This window comes from Coturnix japonica, chromosome 2 (genome assembly GCF_001577835.2).
Source record: "Coturnix japonica isolate 7356 chromosome 2, Coturnix japonica 2.1, whole genome shotgun sequence".
Lineage (NCBI taxonomy): Eukaryota > Metazoa > Chordata > Aves > Galliformes > Phasianidae > Coturnix > Coturnix japonica.
Window position 1 is genome coordinate 29,823,544 of NC_029517.1, and position 19,660 is coordinate 29,843,203.

The 19,660-nt window shown below is 50.8% G+C and overlaps 2 protein-coding genes and 1 long non-coding RNA gene across 6 annotated transcripts in view; 1 reads left to right on the forward strand and 2 right to left on the reverse strand.

Moving 5' to 3' along the window:
- Positions 1-6: 6 nt before the first annotated feature.
- Positions 7-2,658, reverse strand: HOXA2 (homeobox A2). The gene is made up of 2 exons (XM_015853893.2): positions 1,441-2,658; positions 7-839 (listed from the first exon to the last, which is right to left on the reverse strand). The coding sequence occupies exons 1-2, from the start codon at positions 1,820-1,822 to the stop codon at positions 94-96; spliced, it is 1,128 nt and encodes a 375-aa protein (XP_015709379.1). The 5' UTR covers positions 1,823-2,658; the 3' UTR covers positions 7-93.
- A 3,520-nt stretch (positions 2,659-6,178) lies between these two features.
- HOXA3 (homeobox A3) overlaps positions 6,179-19,660 on the reverse strand; it is a 44,015-nt gene continuing 30,533 nt past the window's right edge. For 3 of the 4 annotated variants that reach the window (XM_015853753.2, XM_015853751.2, XM_015853750.2), the window contains 2 exons: positions 9,261-9,849; positions 6,179-7,873 (listed from right to left, as the gene is read on the reverse strand). In XM_015853753.2, coding sequence (XP_015709239.1) covers positions 7,104-7,873; positions 9,261-9,732 — 1,242 coding nt within the window. In that variant the 5' untranslated portion in view covers positions 9,733-9,849 and the 3' untranslated portion in view covers positions 6,179-7,103. Of the gene's footprint in view, positions 7,874-9,260; positions 9,850-16,996; positions 17,390-19,660 lie in introns of those variants that run through there. The other variant, XM_015853754.2, reaches the window with a different exon arrangement.
- LOC116653041 lies at positions 14,190-17,026 on the forward strand. The gene is made up of 2 exons (XR_004306441.1): positions 14,190-14,613; positions 16,204-17,026. It is a non-coding gene; the product is annotated as an uncharacterized LOC116653041 (long non-coding RNA).

The window sequence follows — 19,660 nt, forward strand, 5'->3', positions numbered from 1 at the left end:
AATAAAATTAATTCACTGGGGGGGATAAAAAATAATAAAGGGGAGGAATGAGGAGGAGAAGGCAGGACCCTGGGAGAGGACGGCTTTAATTTCTCAGTAATTCAGATGCTGCAAGTCAATCGTGGTGAGCGTGTCTGTAAAAAAGTCAAAGCTGTCAGCGGAGATATCTACGGGGCTGTCCAGAGAGCCCGGCAAACTGGGGGAAACCGCGTCTGAAAGCTGGAGGCAGGAATCTGTAGAGAAAACGTTAAAGTCCTGTAAAGAGGGGACCTCGAGGGCCTCAGGACTGTCATTGTTGAGGCCAGCTGCGCAGTTCTGGGCCATTGTTGAGAGGCAGTTTTGAACAGTGGGTGACTGGTGTTGAAAATGTTTCAGATTTTTCTCATTGCTCGTTAAAGGCGAAACGGGGAAACTTTGGGATTCGCCATTGTGCGCATTCTGCGCCTGCTGCTGCGAGAGCGCATTCTGCTGAAACGCGTACCCCTCCCTCTCCAGCAGCGCTCCCGAGACGGTGCCGAGGGCTTGTTCGAAGAGGGCTTTCTCCTCCTCCTCGTCCTCCGCCGCCTTCTCAGGGTCCTCCAAGCCCTTAAATTTCCCCTCGCCGTTCTGGTTCTCCTTGCACTGGGTCTGCCTCTTGTGTTTCATCCTTCGGTTCTGGAACCAGACCTTCACTTGCCTCTCGGTCAGATCCAGCAGCGCTGCGATCTCGACCCGGCGGGGTCTGCAGAGGTACTTGTTGAAGTGGAATTCTTTCTCCAGCTCCAAGAGCTGCGTGTTGGTGTAGGCCGTCCTCAGCCGCCTAGATCCACCGTTGCCACTATCGGGGATTTCAAGGGGGTCTGTTAAAAAAGAAAAAGAGAAGGCGAACCACCGCCACCACCACCACACGCACACGCGCCCCGGAGCGCAGCGAAGAGCGGAGGCGAAGCATCGCCTCGCTCACACGTCGAGGAAAAGCGCGGATGGCACCGCGGCCCCCGAGCCCCTCGTGGCCCGGGCTGGAAGGGGTGGCAGGGCTTCTCCCTCTCCCTCTGAGTGGAAGCGCCTCTCTATCTATATGTCCTCACGGCATAAAATAGCGACTGCAACAAAATGGCCGCCCTCGGCCGCGGGACCCCATTGTGCGGCGCCCGGAGCCCCCCGGCCCCTCGGCGCGCCCCGCGCCCCCCGCTCTTCGCCCTCCCCACGCCGCGGCCAACTTTATATCGGCCATCGCGCGATTGATAATTAATGCATCAGCCGCCGAGCTGAGCGGGAGCAATCTATCACTCTTCATTACTGTCAAATAGCCCGGCTCTAGGACAGCGAGACAAGAGAGGTCAGCTCCAACTCAAATAAATCATCCCGCGTTGGGGCGACTCGGGAAAGTTGGGCTCCGCGCGGAGCCCCGTCCGAGCGGGGGCTGCGGGCGGCCGGGGGGCGGCGAGCCCCGGGACTGACCTTTGTGGCTGAGGCAGGCGGGTCCGGCGGCTGAGGCGGAGGCCGAGGCGGGCGGCAGCGAGGATCGCTTGGACGCCTTTTTCTCTTTCATCCAGGGGTACTCCGGGGGCGGCGGGGCGCCGGCGGGGCCCGGGCTGCCGCTGCGGGCTCGGGGGCTCGCCTTGGGGCGGCCGCCGCCGCTGTGGCGAGGGTGGCCGCCGGGGTTCAGGCTGGGGATGGTCTGCTCGAAAGGAGGAGGAATCAGTGTCGAGTGTGAAAGCGTCGAGTTCTTGATTGATGAACTTTGAAATGTATCACCGACAGGGGGAAAAGATGTCAGGCACTCAGCAAGCGATGGCTGACTATTGATAAAACCGATCTCTCGCTCGAATTCGAAATTCATGGCCTTCAACTCGCAGCCCCCGCGGAGAAAAAGTTCCCTCGGATGCCGGGGGCTCGGGGGGGGAAGGCCCAGGAAAAAGGAGAGAGAGGAGAAAAAAAATATATCATAGAAGATCGCTGGTGGGGTGTTTTTTTTCTAATTCACTGATTACGGCCGTATGGGGACCGTGCTACTATTAAACTATTGAATTCATGGAGACAAGGTTGAAATTGGACCGAATTGGCTGTCACATGATTGCCTCTGCCCAATGACAATTTGGGCTTTAATCAAAAGAAGCCACTGTCTGTTTGATTGATCCAAAAAAGTCGGGAAGGAACGCCTCATTGGGGGCCAGAAAGGCTTTATTTACACTTTTTTTAAAGAGGGAAACGATATCTCCCGCATCTATCCCCTCGGCGTCCTGATCTGAAATGATCGGGGCGGGGGGGGGAGGACGAGGGGGTGCGTTGGTGCGGCGACTACGGGGGTGTGTGCGTGTGTCCGTGTGTCCCCGCGTGTGTGCGCCCGTCCTGCAGCCCGCTGCCTCCTCGCCTCCGCCCGCTCACTCTCCCTTCATTGTTTGGGACTGTCAGGAAAGCGCTTTGCACCTCACAAATCATTTAAGCACCTCAATCTGACGCCGTGAGTCATTAACAAAGTCGTCCATTAATCTTCAAAGTTTTGACACCGCCAGGCCCCCACATAAGAAGTTGCACCCAGGCAGGAGTCTCAAGTCTTGATTTTTTTTTTCCTGGGGAACGGCACTTCCTTCAAAACTACTTTCTCGCTTTAGACTCAGCCTCCATGGGCTCCTTTTTCTTTTTAATGTATTTTTCTTTTTCCTTTAGATTTTTTTTTTTTTCCTTTTCTCTCTCTCTCTTTTTTTTTTTTTTTTTTTTTTTTTTTTTTTTTTTTTTTGGTGGCCATCTATTGTACAGTACGGAGAACAATTGGCCGCCGGTGCCGAGCCATTGTTTAAGAGGATCTTCCTCAGCAACCTTGCTTCTAAAGGGGAGAGTCAAACAGGCAGCAGGCAGCAACCCCCGCGCTCCGTGACTATTCCCTCTCCAGTTGCCTTCCAGGGATTGGACCACAAAAACGTGCCCTGCGAGCACCGCTCTGGGCGAGCCAAATAGCGAGGCTGCAAAGGCGGCTGGATGGTGCCTCTTTAAAAAAAAAAAAAAAAAAAAAAAAAAAAAAAAAAAGAAAGAAAAGAAAAAAAGAAAAGAAAAAAGAAAGAAGAAAGAAAAGGAAAAAAAAAAAGAAAAAGAAAAAAAAAAAGCCCAAATCCCGTGTCTTTAGCTTGCAAACGATACTCCCGTCTGCTGGCATAAATTGCTTAATAACCGTAGTAGGCTGGGTCTGGTGAGTATTTTCGATTACCAGGAAATATATGGGTTGGTAGCGGGTTTGTTTTCACGGGGCCAGGAAGAGCTGCTGGGTGATAACCTGAGGCACGGCTCTCGTCTCCGAAGCTTGGCTCTCTCCTTCGTTTCCATGTGCCTCCGCTCTGTCGGGTCCCGAATTCGGACGCTTTGGACACAACCGGGAGAGCGGGTGACAACGCCAGGGGCGTCCCCTGCCCGACGAGTCCCGGGGGCCGGGGGCAGGAGCTGCGGGCGGGCGGTGTCCGTGTCCTCGAGCTGCCGGGGAGCATCGAAGCGCCGGGCGGGGCCGTCGCTCTGCATTTTCGGTGTTGCCAAAAAGGGGGGGGTCGGCAAAGCATCTTCTTCGCGTTGCAAAAATAAAGAAGAAACAGAAGAAAGAGAAAAGAAAGGAGGGGGGGGAAGGGATGGGATGGGGGGGGGGGAGAGGAAAAAAAATAACGAACAAAAAACAAGCCCCAAGCACTCAGCGGACCGCTCTACATCCAGACTGCACGAAGTGCATTTTAAAAATCGGTTTTAAGTTAATGCACCCTCAAGATGTAGCATATCTGCGAAGGCATTGGAGAGAGGGGGAGGGGAGGGGCTGGGAGGCTTTAAATGGGCTTTTTGGTGGTTGCTTGTTTAAATAAAATATAGAACGAGACTTGTCATTTAATCCCTCGAAAGGGATGCCTTACAAATATCGATGCTGTTGGAAAATGCAAAGGGTTTAATTTTCTTGCTTTTAGTCCAAACAAAGCTCTGGTGGTGTCTGCGCGCGATCAATCTTGGCCGCCAAAAGGTTTGACAGCTTCTGGCCCTTAAGAACACATTTAGAGCTTCTTGCTCTTTCCGAGATCAAATGTGTCCGAGCAAAGAGGCAGAGCGAGAAACGCGGGTAAACAAGGAAAAAAAGCTGCTTTTAAAATATGCTGTTGGAGGGCTGCTCTGCTGTGGGAAAAGCCCGGCTTTATTTTGCTTCTCTGCGTCTTCCTCGGGGTCGGGCTTTGCTTTTTTTTCTTCTCTTTTTATTATTATTTTTTTCTTTTTCTTTTTTTTCTTTCTTTTTTTTTTTCCCTCGAAAATATTGGAATTAACAGCAGGATGGCAAATAATAAAGAGAGAGGTTTGGACTTTAACCGGTCTTTGTGAGTAAAACCTGCGTGGGTGTCTCTATTCTGCACATTTGTTCCTTGTGGTCGTTCTAATACAAAAACCACCTGGAACAAAACCTTTGGAGAGGGGGACGCGAAATTCTTGGGCAAATCAATTACTTCTGCCTCCAGAGGGATCTTTTAATCGGGGGCGGGGGGGGATCTCGAATGCAAAAATACAAATTCGTATTGCTAACGTGCAGGCTCTGAGGATGGGGAGAGAGAAGAAGGGGGCAAAGCCGCCTGTCTTTTTCTTTCTTCGGTGTGGGAGGGGGAAGAAAAACCGAATTCCTTCCCTATGGATATTTTCAGTAATGCAATCCTGGCTCTAAGCCTCACAACCCGACTTCACCGCCCGTACCGTTACCTTTTGTTTGATCTATGGCACTTATCTGAAGGGTGGGGGGCGTTTGGATTGTCTGTATTCTCTAAGTGGAAAAGAGTGATGCCATGCGACGGTGCCAAAATGCCTTCTTTGCCTACAAAGCAATAACGGGTCTTTGGTCTGTGCTGGGCGACAATCGGGTTTCGATGAGAAATATCGGAAGAAATAACCCTTCCTTCCACGGTTATGCGTCTCCGCCCGTAAAGCACCTCATGGTGCGGATATATCCGCAATCCCTTTCTCTGCCCGAGCCCTCTTTATCTACTTATGCAGAAAAGCTCTCTATAGATTCGCGGTTGCGTGGCAATGCTTCGGCATCAGGCAGGGGAGGCTCTGGGAACAAGATAAAGCTCAAAGATTAATAATATTTCAGCGTGCGACCAAAATGGCGACATTTTTTCTTTGCTCTGGAAGATACAGATGGCAAACAGCGTGCGCGATTATCTACACGGCATAGGGATACATCTCTATAAACGCGCACGGGGATATTTTACCCAGTCTATTAAGGTCAGCTTTGATTTATCTTCCAAGTTTCAGTCTACAAATTACGGACATTTGGCCTGGAAGGAAGAAACACGGCATTTAAATACGGCGTTGGGGTTCCTGCCTTCACTAGGATCGACTCGGCCCGGAGACCCCCGAGGGTGCCCGCTCAACCCCGCTTGTCACAGCCCCGCGACACGCGCACACGCACACACACGGACACGCGGGGGGGTGGGTGGGGAGTCGGGGGGGGGGGGGGTTAAGAGGGAATTAAAGGCAGCACGGGATTCCCCTCCCCCACAGCCTCAGGCTGCAGAGGGGAGGGAGGAGGTTTGACCAACAGGAAACAGCTCCAGATTCAAATCCAGAATTATAACAGTAATAATAAAAATAAAAGGAAGACGAGAGAGAACCCACTCCTTTAAGGAACCCACTCCTTTAAGGAACCCACTCCTTTAAGGGAACCGGGAAAAATGGCAGTGGGGGTGGAGATATGCCCAGAGGCAGCAGTGCCCGGCACCCATCCCACAGCCGCGGTTGGGCTCTGGGGCCTCCGCCCGGCTCTCCTCAGTCCCTATTCGGGGAGACCGGGCACCACGCGGCCCCTCCGCACTGCACCGCACCTCGTTGGGCCTCAGCCCCGGCGCTCGCCCCCGCGCACACGCTCGTGCACGCACACGGTGCTCCCCCACCCACCCACCGCGTGCACACCCGCGGGTCCGCGCCCCCGCCCTCCACACCGGGCATGGGGGAGGCGGCAGGGAAACCCAATGGGAAAAATAATGCTAATAAATCCCTCTCTCTGTCTCTAAAAACGCACTACGGAGCCGTGCGGTGGGAGAGCGGAGCCCCGTGTGGGCTCCAGACGAGCCCACCGACTCCCCACGTCACGAAGGGCTCTCGCTTCCTCACACTGCAAATAACGTGGCCTTAACTCTTTATTATTCAGAATAAAAACTTTATTTTCTTTTTTTTTCTTTTTTTCTTTTTTTTTTTCCTTTTTTCAGAACGTGAGCAGCAAGGAATGTATAACTTTCAACACAAATCTAAGCCTTTTCAGCTTCACACGCCTTCTTTCCCCCTATCTGGCTGTTACAGGCATCAATTATTCAAGCTGTGATCTCTTTTTCTTTCTTTCTCCCAGGTTTTATTGCATCGTCGTCATCACAGTTATCACCATTTTAATGAAGGAGTTATAGTTCCCTTTCAAATGATATTTCCTACGCGTGCTGATATGCCATCTAACACATGGCCAGGTAAATACCTCCTGAATATTCAGGGTACAGATTTTTTGTTTTATATATATATATAAATATGAACAAATGGGGATAAATAAAATTTTAAACACTTAGATTATTCAATGTTTGCAAAAAAAAAACCAACAAAAAAAATTAATATAAATAAATCTGAATGTTCACCAGCATACACACATTGAAAGACTTACACGTATCAATAACTGTCCAGGGAAACCCTGTCCAAGCGCTTCTGATGTCTTTCTTGCTATTTAAAAGAAGTGCAATAAAAAAATTGCTTCCCCATGGGATCAATCATGTACGAACAAATTCACATTTAAGAACTCCTTTTATAGAAAATTTGTTCATATACCCTGTTTTGATAAAAGTGTAGAAGGTAAAGTAGAAAGCCTCTGTATGCTCCCAAAGTGAGACACAAGGCTGCAGTTCAAGAAGATAAATATCCACTAGTGAAACTATAGAGCAATTCAAGCAACAAATATTGCTACGTCACATAAACTAGAAAACGCTTTTACCAAAGGAAACAAAACAAACTAAAATGAGCAAAAGAAAGAAGTAAGAGAAGGGAGGAGGGCGCATGGCGGGGAGGAGAGAGAGAGAGGAAGGGGCGAGTACTTTAAAAGGTCGGGGCTTTGCGTTCCACCTAGTGACTCCTGGCTCCTACAGATGGGTGAGTTTGGGCGCTTCCTGAATTCTTCCCTGAGAAGGATGGTGAGCTGTAAGGTCTGTGTATGTCGGGTGCGGGTCGCAAGGTCCATGGTGGTGATTGTTGCCCATCGGCCCAGCCCCGCTGTAGTCCATGTTGGCAGAAGGAGGATGAGAGAGATGAGTTAGACCAAAGATGGAAGGCCCGGAATTGGTCATGGTCTCCACGTAGTTGCCCCCTACGTAGACGGGGCTTCCCTGTATATGTGGATTCCCATAACCGTTGCCTTGAAGAGGATGAGTATCGTATTCAGGTGTCACAGCTGCTGTCCCCGTGTATCTCTTTTGAGGAGGTGGGCAATTATTAAGAGGAGCAGTATACGATGCGGGGATGCCATAGGTGTTTTGATGAGGCTTATTAAATGGCGGAGGCGACTGGGGCTCGTAGGGGACACTGTTTACTAAAGAATGCATAGAGTTTAGGTATCCACCAGCAGCTGGAGGGACAGGGCTTCTGCTCGGGGACTGTCCTCCTGAAGAGGTCATCATGCCCTTGCCCTTCTGATCCTTTTTGTATTTCATTCTGCGGTTCTGAAACCAGATTTTGATCTGTCTCTCTGTGAGATTGAGCAAATTGGCCATCTCAACCCTTCGTGGCCTGCAAAGGTATCTATTGAAGTGGAACTCCTTTTCCAGTTCTACCAGCTGGGCACTTGTGTAAGCTGTACGGGCTCGCTTAGAAGATGCTTGCCCTGGGGGACTCTTATCACCAGCACAGCTCTCACCTACGTAAATCACACAAAGAACACAATCAGATGGTAAACCTAGACACAGTAACCAGAGACAGTGCCCAACAATGTCAGCACCTGCCAAGCTCTTGGGCATGAGATGCCCACATGTGCAGCAAGTAATCCCATCATGAGCTCAACCACACCATGCTCCAAGCCCCAGTAGGCTACTTTTACTTCACTGGTACCACTGTATGGCTATACTTGCTCCAGCAAAGAATGACAGGATGCAACTTGCCTTGAGTTTTTCATAAAGGAATAAGAATGGTTCAGGGAAATAAAGCAGGTTTTAGAAACTCTAAAGGTGAACCTATTGCTCCACATACATACCAGGCTCAGATCCTTTCTCCACAACTGTAGAGATCTACAGCCCCTTCTTCTGATAACCCTGTTGTACATACATCAGCTATAGATAGATGTCTGAAGGTCAGGTATCTACAGATAGTGTTGTAACACACAGAATTGGCAGTATAGTGTTTCTTGCACATCCAACATAAACATATGGTAGTGATTGGGAAGTATGATGCAGATCAGAAGAGCATATGGTGCTTGCATAAAGGCATACAGGCATATTTAACTGTTATTGCTTTTTAATAAAATAAATACACTCTGTGGAAGTCTGTAAACAGCAATATTATCAGAGATTTAAAAGTACACTGGCAAAGACATTTGCTAAAGATTTGGACCCTATTTCCAAGGCACATTTAAGAGAAAAAGAGGAAGAAGTAAGTATAAACACAACCCTTGGGCGCTGGAGCTAGTGCTGGTGTTACTGATTTGGGTTTCCTTGAGTAATAAAAGTGTTAATGTACACTACCATCCCTCAAATAATATTTTATGGGCTAAAGTTTATGGCACTTCCAAAGACTTTTGTTTACCAGTCTTGTAAATTTGCCAATCAGCCTGTAAAAGTAGGAAGAGGTTCTGACTGCACACAGGGCATTGATCCCAACTGCACATGATTATGAGCTATTTTATTCACGTTACACTTCAGCAGAGATAGGTCACTGTCTTATTAATCTAGCAGCACTGTGCCAACAAAGTACTCGGGACAGGCCCCTGGCTTGGGGCCTGGGCTGCTCGGCACTGGTGTGATTTACTGGATGGGGGATTACCTATGAAATGTGATAGATGCAGGAGGGCACTTGAGCTGCAAGGAAACCAAATCACGCTGGATCCATCCTGCAAGGCTGGGAAAGATCCCAGGGGGTTGTTTGGTCACTGAGATCCCATTGCAAGCCAACAAGACCATGTGGGGCAACCCAGGGAGGAAAACAAGCCCCCAGCCCTCCCTTCCTTCCCAAAAGCAAAGGTGCCCAGGGCTGCCCTCTTCCCCCCAACCCCCGCTCCCCCACAGGACACGTGAAGGTGACATGTTTCATACCTGAACTGGAACTGCTGTTTTTCTGCTTTGTGTTTTGCCGAGACTCTTTCATCCACGGGAATATCTGTTTGGACACGGTGGGTGAGTTAAGAGCCGGGCTCTTAGTGGGGTTGACCGGGGCAGGGTTGCTGCTGGCATTCTGAGATGGTGAGGCCGAGGACGGAGGTGGAGGCTGTGCCTGCGGGGCCGGAGGTGGCTGCGGTGGGGCCTGCGGGTCTGTGAGGCCAGGGGGCTGCAGAGGCTGGTTGGGGAGGGTCCTCATGCAACTCTCACTGATGTCATTGGCCTTGTGGTGGGACACGGCGCTGCCAGGGGACTGGAGGGAGCACGCGGGGCGGTGGTACTCAGTTTCCACAAGTGACGAAGATGGAGGATATTGCTGCTGACTCGCATTATAAGTGAAACCATTTGCTCCTTGGTAGGGGTAGGCACCATAGATTGCAGAGCTGTCGTAGTAGGTCGCTTTTTGCATTTCGTTGTTTCCCAATATTTATTTCGCAAACTGACAGGGTCTTGACACCCTTGGAGAATAACATTGGCACCCCTCTGTCACGTGGCGCTGCTCCTCCAATGGCCGCTCCGGGCAGACCTGGGGTGTGGGGAGAGCAGAGCAGGGTGAAGAAATGGTGCAAATCCATCTTACTTTCAATAGCTAAGTGACATGAAAGCCATAAAAGAAAAAGTGGTCAGCAATATTTAGCAGCATGACTTGGCCTCAGGCGCAGAGTGTTTCGATGCAAAAGCTGCCTGGATTTACTGGCAGTTACAAATATGTGCTTTGCTGCACCGGGATAGGGTCTTTCTAGGGTTTTTCCTTCCTTTCTTCTTAAGAACCAGGGCAGGGCACCACACGGCAAAGGGGTCGGTCGTTTATCACCGCGAGGCTGTTTTAATACCAGTCTCTGTGATAAGGGTGATTGAGGAATCACTAATGCAAAGGGGCTGGGCTCTTGCTCCGTTCCAGCTCTACAACCAAACCCTCCCCTGTAACTGGCGTCTTTTTATTTTTAGCCTTTCTCTCCACGTTACGGCTCTCCATCCGGCTTCAAAGAAATACATGAAATTGTTCCTGTCTACGTGTGGCAGGGGGCAGGAGCGGGGTGGAAAGGTTTTTCAGCCAGAGATATTTACACACACATCCCAAGTGACGGATTTTGGCTCGTCTATGAAACGCTCGATAGGAAAATAAACAAAGCCGGTGCCTTCTCCCCTCCGTGCTCGCACACCGCCTCCAGCCGCCCGGGTCAAGCACCCGGGCACCAGCGATTCCTGCCCGGGCGAGCCCCGCAGCGGCTCCTGCTCGGCCCTGGAGCGATACCGGGGCCACCCCGTCACCCCCACAGCCCTTCAATATCGTAGTGCTACAACCTGACTCCCTTCCCTTCCCCCGCGAGCTGCTCTGGAGCCCCCACCGGACCCAGCCCGTCTCGAAGCCCCTTCAGCAAGGCCAGCAGGGGCAAGCTGGGTGCTTCTGCTGTTGTTTTTTAGCAGTTATTTCAAGACAGTAACTTTTCGTGGAATCAGCCAGATTCTACCTGTTAAAACATGATGGATTGGAGGAAAAAAAAAAAAAAAAAAAAAGAGAGAGAGAGAGAGAGAGAAAGAAAGAAAAAAACAACCAACAAAACACCAGGAACCTGAAAAACCAGCGTTCATCTCCATGACCACGGCTTGAACTTTCCTTCCAACTTAGCGATAATAGGTTCTGTCTTGGAAGCTGCTATGTAATTTGATGTATGAGGGTCACTTGGCTGGGGAGAGGGTGGACACCGACCCAGAGAATGCTGCTCCTGCCCGGGCGAATCCTTTTCTCTCCCCTCTCTTTCTGCTCTCTCAGTCCTTCTGTTCTCTGTTATTTTTTACAAGTTAAATTCCCCTGCTTACCTACCTGAAAATAACCGGCCCAAGAATGGCCCGCACTACTGAGAGAGGAGACCTGTACGCCATCTCCCATCCAGCAGCTCGTCCCACACGCACATACATTGTTCTCAGAAATCACAGCTTGCTGCTCGCCGTCCCCTCTCCCCTTCCTGACCAACAGCTTCATTCTTTCGGGTCAGAACAGCTCTGATCTCTTTGCCACTTCCCCCGCTCTTAAGCAGCTGGCTATTTTCCCCCAAAACATCTAACGACGACAAATGCTTAGGGGCGAAATGTCTTAGGTAACACATGCACCAAACGATCTCATTCTGCGCCTTTCAAGTTATACAAGTTCTTAGAAAACAGCCTTTCCTTTGTTACATCCCAACCAAATGAAAGTAACGCACCTACAGCAAGGCGGCAGCTCCATTATTGCACTAATCAACCTCTCCGGCTGTTATTAAGCTAATAAGACAATCAAGATCTGAGACGCGGACACCATCACCAGCTCCTCGCCTCTCTTTCCTAACGATAGCTGGGCCTGGTGTGATTTTTCTCAATTCCTTTCCTTCAGAAAGAGGGAACATAGGCACCGCAACGACAGGAAGGAAACAACCGGCCTTTCATGATGCCCACACCAAACATTTCGCCTTCCCCTGGAGCCCCCAGGTTTGCCGGGTGCCGCCGGCGGGCAGAGCGGCGGCCGCGCAATGTTCCGCGCAAAGCTGTGCGCCCGCCGCGCCGACAATGGGCGGCTGCGCCTCGAAGGGAAAATATTAATGAAAATTCGGCCGCCAGCCAGCAAAGGAAAATCGGCCCCCGCCTTTGGCTGCGGGAGTTAATCACTTCCTAAAAGTTAGGGTAACCTGAGCAGCGCACGGCCATTACTCGCGAAAACAGCGCTAGCGGGATTTATTGCGACAAGGAGCGGATAATAGCAGCACCCAAACGGGAGCAGGCCGGGGGGGGAGGGCGGAAGGCGAAAGGTTTGCCACCTAAACTGGTGACTGAGATGAGAAAAGCGCTCCTCGTCCCCACCGAAGACAAAAGGCCGAAAAGAACTGGGCCCCCAGATTTGCCCAGCGCCCGTTTTAGCGGGTCCATCCATCCCCATTTGCGCAGTACACCTCTCAGCCCTTTACCGGCCTCTTCCCCCCGCCAGACAGCCCGGAGACAGCAGATGAAAGCTGCCTCCCCCAGGCATGTCCCCCTCGCCTCCCCGCTCCTCGGCTCCGCTCTCCCCTACCTCCCCCTTCCCCGTCCCTAAATACACCGCATCTTTCCCCTGCCGCTGCCGGCCGAGCCCCAAACTCTGACTCCGGGACGCAAAAAAACAGCAGCCCCCCAAGAAAGATTTCCTGAAAGATAAAGACAAAGTTGAGAAGAGGTGAGGGGGTGGGGGGAGAGGAGAGAGAGCTGCCTGAACACGAAGTGTAAGGGTATCAGTCACTGCCTGGAAGGAAGCCCCAGCTTGTGAACTCTTCTTGAACCGACATTTAAGTCTACGGTCATAAATCACTGGGACATAAACTCCGCCATTCACGACTGATAGCAGCGTATTTGTGGCCTGCTTACCTTAACTTCTGACGACTGAGGCGGAAGCTTTTTTTTGGCTTTTTTTTTTTTTTTGTTTTTTTAAGGATCCTCCAACCCGGATTTTTTTTAGGAGCCTCAGCGACACAGACCGGCAAGCAGAGATTGATCTGGCCCGGCCGAGTCCCTGAGGCTGAGGGATGGGCACCGTCTCAGCTCCTCTGTGCCGGCCGGGAGGGGAGAGCCCGGCCCCGTGCGGGATGGGGACGGCTGCTCCCGACCCCCGCCTCCCCGGCTCCCTCCCGCTTCGCCGCTGCCCACCCTACCCCTGTCCCTGTCCCCCTGCTCAGAGAGCGGAGGATGGGGACGTTTCCCAGGGCCGCTCCCCACGCCTGAAGGGAATGGGAAGGAGGGGAAGGAAGGGAGAAAGGGGGGGAGTGGGGGTTGGGGGGGAAGGAAAAAAATAAAATTATAAGGCAGGAAGAAAGAAAGGCTGCCGCCTTGGGAAGCCTGGGGGAAGGAGGGAAGGAGTGTGGCAGGGAAGGAGTGCGGCCCCCCCCACCCAGCACCCGGGCGTCACCAAAGTCCAGGAAAATTATGCTAATGAAGACAAACGGCTCTCACAAAGGGTCGCTCTCACCGGCCTCCGGGGTTCTGCGGCGGGGTTGTTTGTTTTGTCCCTCTCACGAGCGGGTTTGGGGGCGGCCTTGCAATAGCCCCTCCGCCGCTCCCCGCCGCCCGGAGCCCCGCACAGCCCGGCTGAGCGCCGGGGATGGGGGGAGCGGCCCAGAGCGCCGGGTCCGGGTCCGGAGAGCCAACCAAAGCCCACCAGGATCCCCGCTCTGGGCAATGCTCGCAGAGCCACGCTGGAAATCATTAGAGTTACTAATTATTAACTCATGCATGCGTGAGCGCACACACACACAGATGTACACACAGAACCCCCCCGCCCCCCAAATATCCCCAGCGCTCGGGACGGGCACAGAGGCTCTTCTCCCATCATTTCCCCCCCCTCCCCCCCATGTGCCGCACAGCCGGGCCGGGTACCCTAAGCACCGTGGGGACGTGTGGGCTGCAGTTCCGCGTGGACGTGGACCCCGCAAAGCCCCTCCCCGCCTCCAGCTCCTCGGGGAAAGCTCTCTCTTCTTTTTTTCCCCGCTTTGCGTGGGGGGGTACCCCCACTTTTTTGTGCAAGAGCAACACAGCAGAACCAGTGCAAAGCGGGTGCTCACGCGAGGATTGAAAGCAAGTTGCAGACCCTGCCCCTCGGGCTGTGGGCTCCGAGACAGAGCGGGTGCTCCGCGTAGCGCCGAGGTGTAAATTTGGCGTTACTTCGTTAATTAAGGTATTAAAAATATAACCAGTCCGTTAAAAGCACGAGGGAGCCCGGCGTCGTCCTAAAGCACAAACAAAGCGAGGGGGAAGAGGGAAATAAAAAGCACTATAAGGCTGGGGTGGCCTCTTACGCATACCAATGGTTTTTGTCATTTATGGCTATGCAAGATTTATGACTTCATGCACCAAAGCTGTAAACAGAGCACTAAAACAGAAAACACTTGCTCCTTATGGCACAAGTGAGAAGGCACCACATGAAAGGGGAAGCGGGCAGCGTAGGAGGAGAGGAGAAGCAAAAATCCCGCGTATGCATTTTGCTTCAAACAACCCCGTGAATGTGGCATCGGAAGAAAAGTCTTTTTAGTCAATAATCAACCGCACACTTTCTTCTGAAACTGCTGAGCCGTCGCTCGCCCCGGTGCCCGACAGAATAGCGAGAGGCACCTCCGAGCCCCGACGGAGCCCCTCGGAATAAAAAGGAGAATGTGGCGGAGGGAGCACCGAGGATTAAGAAACCTACGGACGCCGGGACCGGGCCGGGCCGGGCAGGGAGCGTTGCCGAGAGCGGGTGCCGTCCTTCCCTCTGAGGGCTTTATAACTTCGGAGCCGGATATTCTGACACCATGTCTGTATCTGAAAGTGGGGACGGAGACGGGGGGATGGGGGGGTGGGGGTTGCTTTGTAAAACTGGAGAGATTTGCGAGGGACTTTAATGGTGAGAACCGAAGTAGTTCATGGGGATAGCGAGGTATTTCCTCCATTCGTCTTTTCCGCCTGCGAAGAGCGTTTTGCCTCTTAGCCCGTTTCCCCACGCCCCCTCTCTCCCCAAAGAGGTCATTTTAAACACGAGAAGATGATCTCTTTTTTTTTCATAATGTGCCTTATGATGGAGGGATAAGTGTCCCACCGCACAGCCCCCGCTGCTTTTATCTGCCTTTCCCTCTCAGGGGCCGAATATTTTCTTTCTGCCACATTCCGCAGAGAGCGATAGGGCTCTGAGAGGGATCTTTGGGGCTGACTCCTGACTGAGGGAGGACTCTCTTTTTCTTCCCCTAAAAGTTCAGTTTTCGGGATCCTGTACTGTCTTAGTTTCCCAATAAAACGGTGCCTGGAAATCTCTTTATCCCGGGATGCTTCGAATATCATTCAAGGTTGATTCTGGGGAATCTCTATGGGTCTAAACAGCAAGGCGGGGAGCTGCGGGACGAATCCTGCAGGTCGGTAGGGCTTTTAGGAGGGGATATCAGAGGGTCTAGGCAGGAAAGCAGTTCGAGCAGCCGTGCTAAATCCCAGTCGTTCTTTATAGCCTCTAACACCAGAGAATTTCCACGAACAGTTCGTTCTTTGCTCAGCAGAGCGAGGCTATTTACCCAAGCCGCCGAGATAGCCCTCTGTACAGAACTCTCCTTTCTTATGCTCCGGAGCAGGACCGTGTTATTTATGAGTGTTTTAACTGGGTCAACATGCATCCGAGCTGGGTCATAAATCAGAGGAAACGCTGCCAAGTAATGGAGCTGCAATTAAAGCTTACGCTTTATTTTCGAGGCGCGTTTTGGCCCATTTCAAAGCATGGCAAAACTAACCTTGGCTTTTAGACACGCTGCTGAGCGGAGCAGCTCTCCTGCCCCGAGTGAAAGAGACGCAGGGTTTGGTTCAGCACGACGAGAGGGAATCAGCAGTTGTTTGGGTCAGTTGTGTTCTGAGAGCCACTTAAAAAGCGAGAAGGCGAGAAAGCAGCGCTAACATCTCTGCCCCCGAGGTCTCCACAGAACGGCCGCGAATAGGTTCACGTGGAAACACCCTTCTTTTTGCTGTTTGTTTTCAACTCGTTTTCTATCTCGTCCTTCGCTTTTCTGCCTCCTTCCCTCTTTCTGACCCCTAGAAAACGTGTCACGGAAGCACCAGGAACTGGGGACAAATTGGTACCGCAGAAATAGGCTCTGACCAAATTGGAGGACAGAGCCTCGGAGCTGTGACCTTTCCCAAAGCGGAGACCCGCCGGGGCAGTGTCACTTTATCTAACATTTTGCCCTCCTCTTTAAGTTCATTCCTTACAGTGTGGTTACATAGACACACTTATACGTATATACATATATTTATACATACGATATGTACGTATTTATCGAAAAGAGTGCATGGATATGAATTTATGACCAGCGATACGTTCACTTAGAGGCTGATTTCCTCTCTTACCCCCGTTATTCTTGCTTTCCAGAAGAAAACAAAACCAAAACCCAAACAAAATCAAATTGAATAAAACCCCACCGTACTTCTGAGGCTTCTTATTGCTGGAAGACGCTGCTGCCTCTCGGCTCAGCTTCTCCTCACCGAGGAGGACCAAAGAGGAGCCTCGGTTCATTCGGGATGGGGAACCCGCTGCACAGAGCTGAGCGCCCGGGCAGCCCTCCGCGCACGGCAAGCAAAGCACCACCGAAGCATCATAAATAAAATGGCAGCACAATCGCGTATTCGTCAATTTCCAGCTCGGCATCGGCCGAACAAACGCGCATAAAACAACCTCCGTCGCACACCCGAGAGCGACCCCAGCCCGTGTGCATCCCCCACCCCCCACCCCCCTCCAGCCCCGATCCTCGCAAATACATAAGTAAACAAACGCAGCAACCGAACAAAACCAAATGTATTTGAATTAAAAATAATAATAATAAAAAGAATCATCCTCATCCACATGCCAAAAACGCTAAAAGGAGCCTTCCCGTCTCCCGCCGGCCATAAATAACGATAAGATGGCAATCGAGGGGCCGGAGCGGAGGCAGCTGGCCATCAGCAGCAGTGTGGGATCTCTATGGAGAAAAATAAATAAAGCAGCTCCGCTCTCTGCGAGGGGAGAGCGGAATATTTACCGCAGCAAATTGAAACAAAGGGGGAAGCAGCCCGGCCCCGGTGCACACACACGCACGCACACACACGCACTCACTTCAGCCTTTTCTACTGACCTTTGCCTCGAACAGCAATAACTCACCACATAAATGAACAATCAACGGAAATACCTTAAAATAAAATCCATCCTTTCTAACGAAGCATTTCGTCCTCTCGGCTCGACAATAAGCTTTCCATAAGGAACGAAAGCTGTCAGCGGAATGGGCAGCTCTTGAGGGGACGGTGATGGGGGCAGGAGAAAAAAAAAAAAAGAAATAATAGAAAGCAGTGCTTGCTCTGAACAGAAACTGGAAAAGCGTAATCGCAGACGGAGCCAGACCGGGTCTCCACTCCAAATGCCACAATAATGCGCTGTATTATGTGCTCACGTGGTCATACGTCAACTTAAATCCTTTTATTTGAAATAGGGAATCACTGAAGGAGCGGGGTTTCTTGAGAGCGAGACGTGGCTTTTTCGAGCCTTAGCCTGCTACGTTAGAGGAGAGTTTAAAGGGATGGAACAACAACAAACAAACAAATAAATAAATAAAAAGAAAAAAAAATTCAATCAAGAGCTGGAGCTGCCTGGGGGGGAAGGGATGGGGGGGGGCTGGTTCAAGCCTCTTTCATCCAACACCAGCATTTCTTCATACAAAGCCCATCGGAAAGTCGGAGGAATCCTTCTCGCGCCGTGGGATCGCACCGCACTCTGATACTTAGCCTAATTAACCGGCATTTGCTCCCCGGGCCACCGCGCTGCCCCACGTCGCACGTTCTCTGCAAGCCCCAAAGAAAGCCCAAACCTTAACGCCATTCTTTTCAGCTCCCTTCTTACACGGGACGATTCCCGGCCTCCCCCCCACCCCCCCGATCCCAGCCGCCTCTGCCCTCCATTGTGCAGGGCTTGCTGCCTCCCACACGCTACATCGGGGCTCCTGCAGAAACTAAAAAGACCTATAATTACCTGACAAAGGCAAAAAAGGGTCTCTTCTAAGTGGTTAGTTGATTTTTGTCCATGTACCACACTATGGAGCACACACCTTCCTTCACTGGCTTGCCTCCGAATTTTGCAAAACCTTTTGGGACCTCACTGTTAAACCTGTGCTTACGCATTTCCTATGCAGCTCCTTTGAGTGATGCACAAAATTATAGGTTTCTAATGATGAAAAAAAAAAAAAAAAAAAGAAATGGGGAGGGGGAGCTCTCTGCCTGAGGGGGAAAAGAATAAAAAATAAATAAAAAATAAGAGAAAAATAAATAAATAATAAAAAAACAGAAAGAAAAAGAAGAAGAAGCCCTATTCGGCCCCCGAACCTGCCCAGCGAGCCTGCCTCGCCTGTGTGTGAACACATCACATCTTCCCTGCAAGGCTGTTTAACTTCTGCTATTGACACAATAAGCTAAACAAACAAAAGAAGCCCTAATCTCACCCAACTTTTCTGGAAGGAGTCACAGAGTATCGGACGGATCGCGCTTTTAACGTGTTCCTGACCGAGTCCTGTGACTCCAGCATTATACTCTGTGATGTGTATATCTTTACCTAAATCTTTCCACCACCCCCCATGAGCTCGAAGAAAACTTTCAGCCAACTGCATATTCCCCCTTAGCGTTTCACCTGCACTCCACTGAGCAGAAGGGAAGGGGATTTCTTTCGGAAGGCGATTTTTACTGCTAGGGGGATGCCTTCCTACTCTCACTTGGGCTTTAAAAGTGGGCCACTGGAATTTAAAGCCATCAGTAACAGTGCATATTAGTGGACAGTGCAGCAAAGTCAGCGTGACATTACGGCAGAGGAAGAATTTGCAATTTTTCATAGGGAAGTCGCTAAGCTCGTGACAGGGCACACATACATTATCCCTCACTAGGAACTGGAATAAAAATGATACAGCTCTGAAAGAGAGGAGAGCACTATCTGCACACTACCAGACTGCAGCTAGCAGCTCAACGTGTAACTCCATAGGGCACTCCATAGTTCTCGTCCTAAACCTAAACCAAGGCTGAGATACACTGGACAGAACGGATTAATGTCTCTTTTGAATACAGAGCGTTTAGGTCCCATCAAAGAAACACAGAGAGAAGTTCCCCTGCAACAATGAGGCCGAAATTAATGGGGAATGGAGCAGATGTTGAAAAAAGCAGAGCAAGTCTTTCTAGGGGCCGTTGTAAAAAGTTATCGACTGCTTTGCGTCAAAAGCAGAAAGATGGCTTTAGAAGTTGCAGTCCTGAGCAAATAGAAACTACAAAAGCAATAAATCACAATCATAAGTCAGCTTAAATGCCTTAACGCTAGCTACGGCCACTGGCTTCAAAACCCTGTTTCTATGAACATCTTTATTAGTATTAATGGTCAAGTTAATGCTAAAACTACTGTTTAACAATTAACTTCGTGTCTGCAGTGGGGAAACTAATTAATTCTTGAGAATAGTAACTCCTTGACGGCTGAATACCTGACTCAATGTGCTTCGGGAGGGCTGAAGGGGAGTCCTCCCTGCTGCACACTGTCCTGGGTCGCAGCTGAAAATGATTCCCCCGGCAGAATTTGGAGGTTTTCTTCTCTCCACTACTACCAACGCAGGTTTACAAACACCAATTCAAAGGACCGTGTAAGAAGCAGACGCTAGATTTCCTCCTCCATCCCATATATTACTTTGTTCCTCTTCCTGGACATTCAACACAGTGTTTTATGACCTCGATGATTTGGAGACCTGAAACATTGTTTCTGGGAGAGGGGGAAAAAAAAAGAAAAAAAAAGACAGAAAACGTGGCGATTCTCAGTGAGTCTGCTACTGATTTTT

What these genes read in the sequence shown, in the direction of transcription:
- HOXA2 (XM_015853893.2), bottom strand. Translation starts at nt 1,822, where the DNA reads ATGAATTTCGAATTCGAGCGAGAGATCGGTTTTATCAATAGTCAGCCA. An exon ending in CGCCTGCCTCAGCCACAAAG is followed by an intron (nt 840 to 1,440) that starts GTCAGTCCCGGG and finishes CTTTTTTAACAG; the next exon opens with ACCCCCTTGAAATCCCCGAT.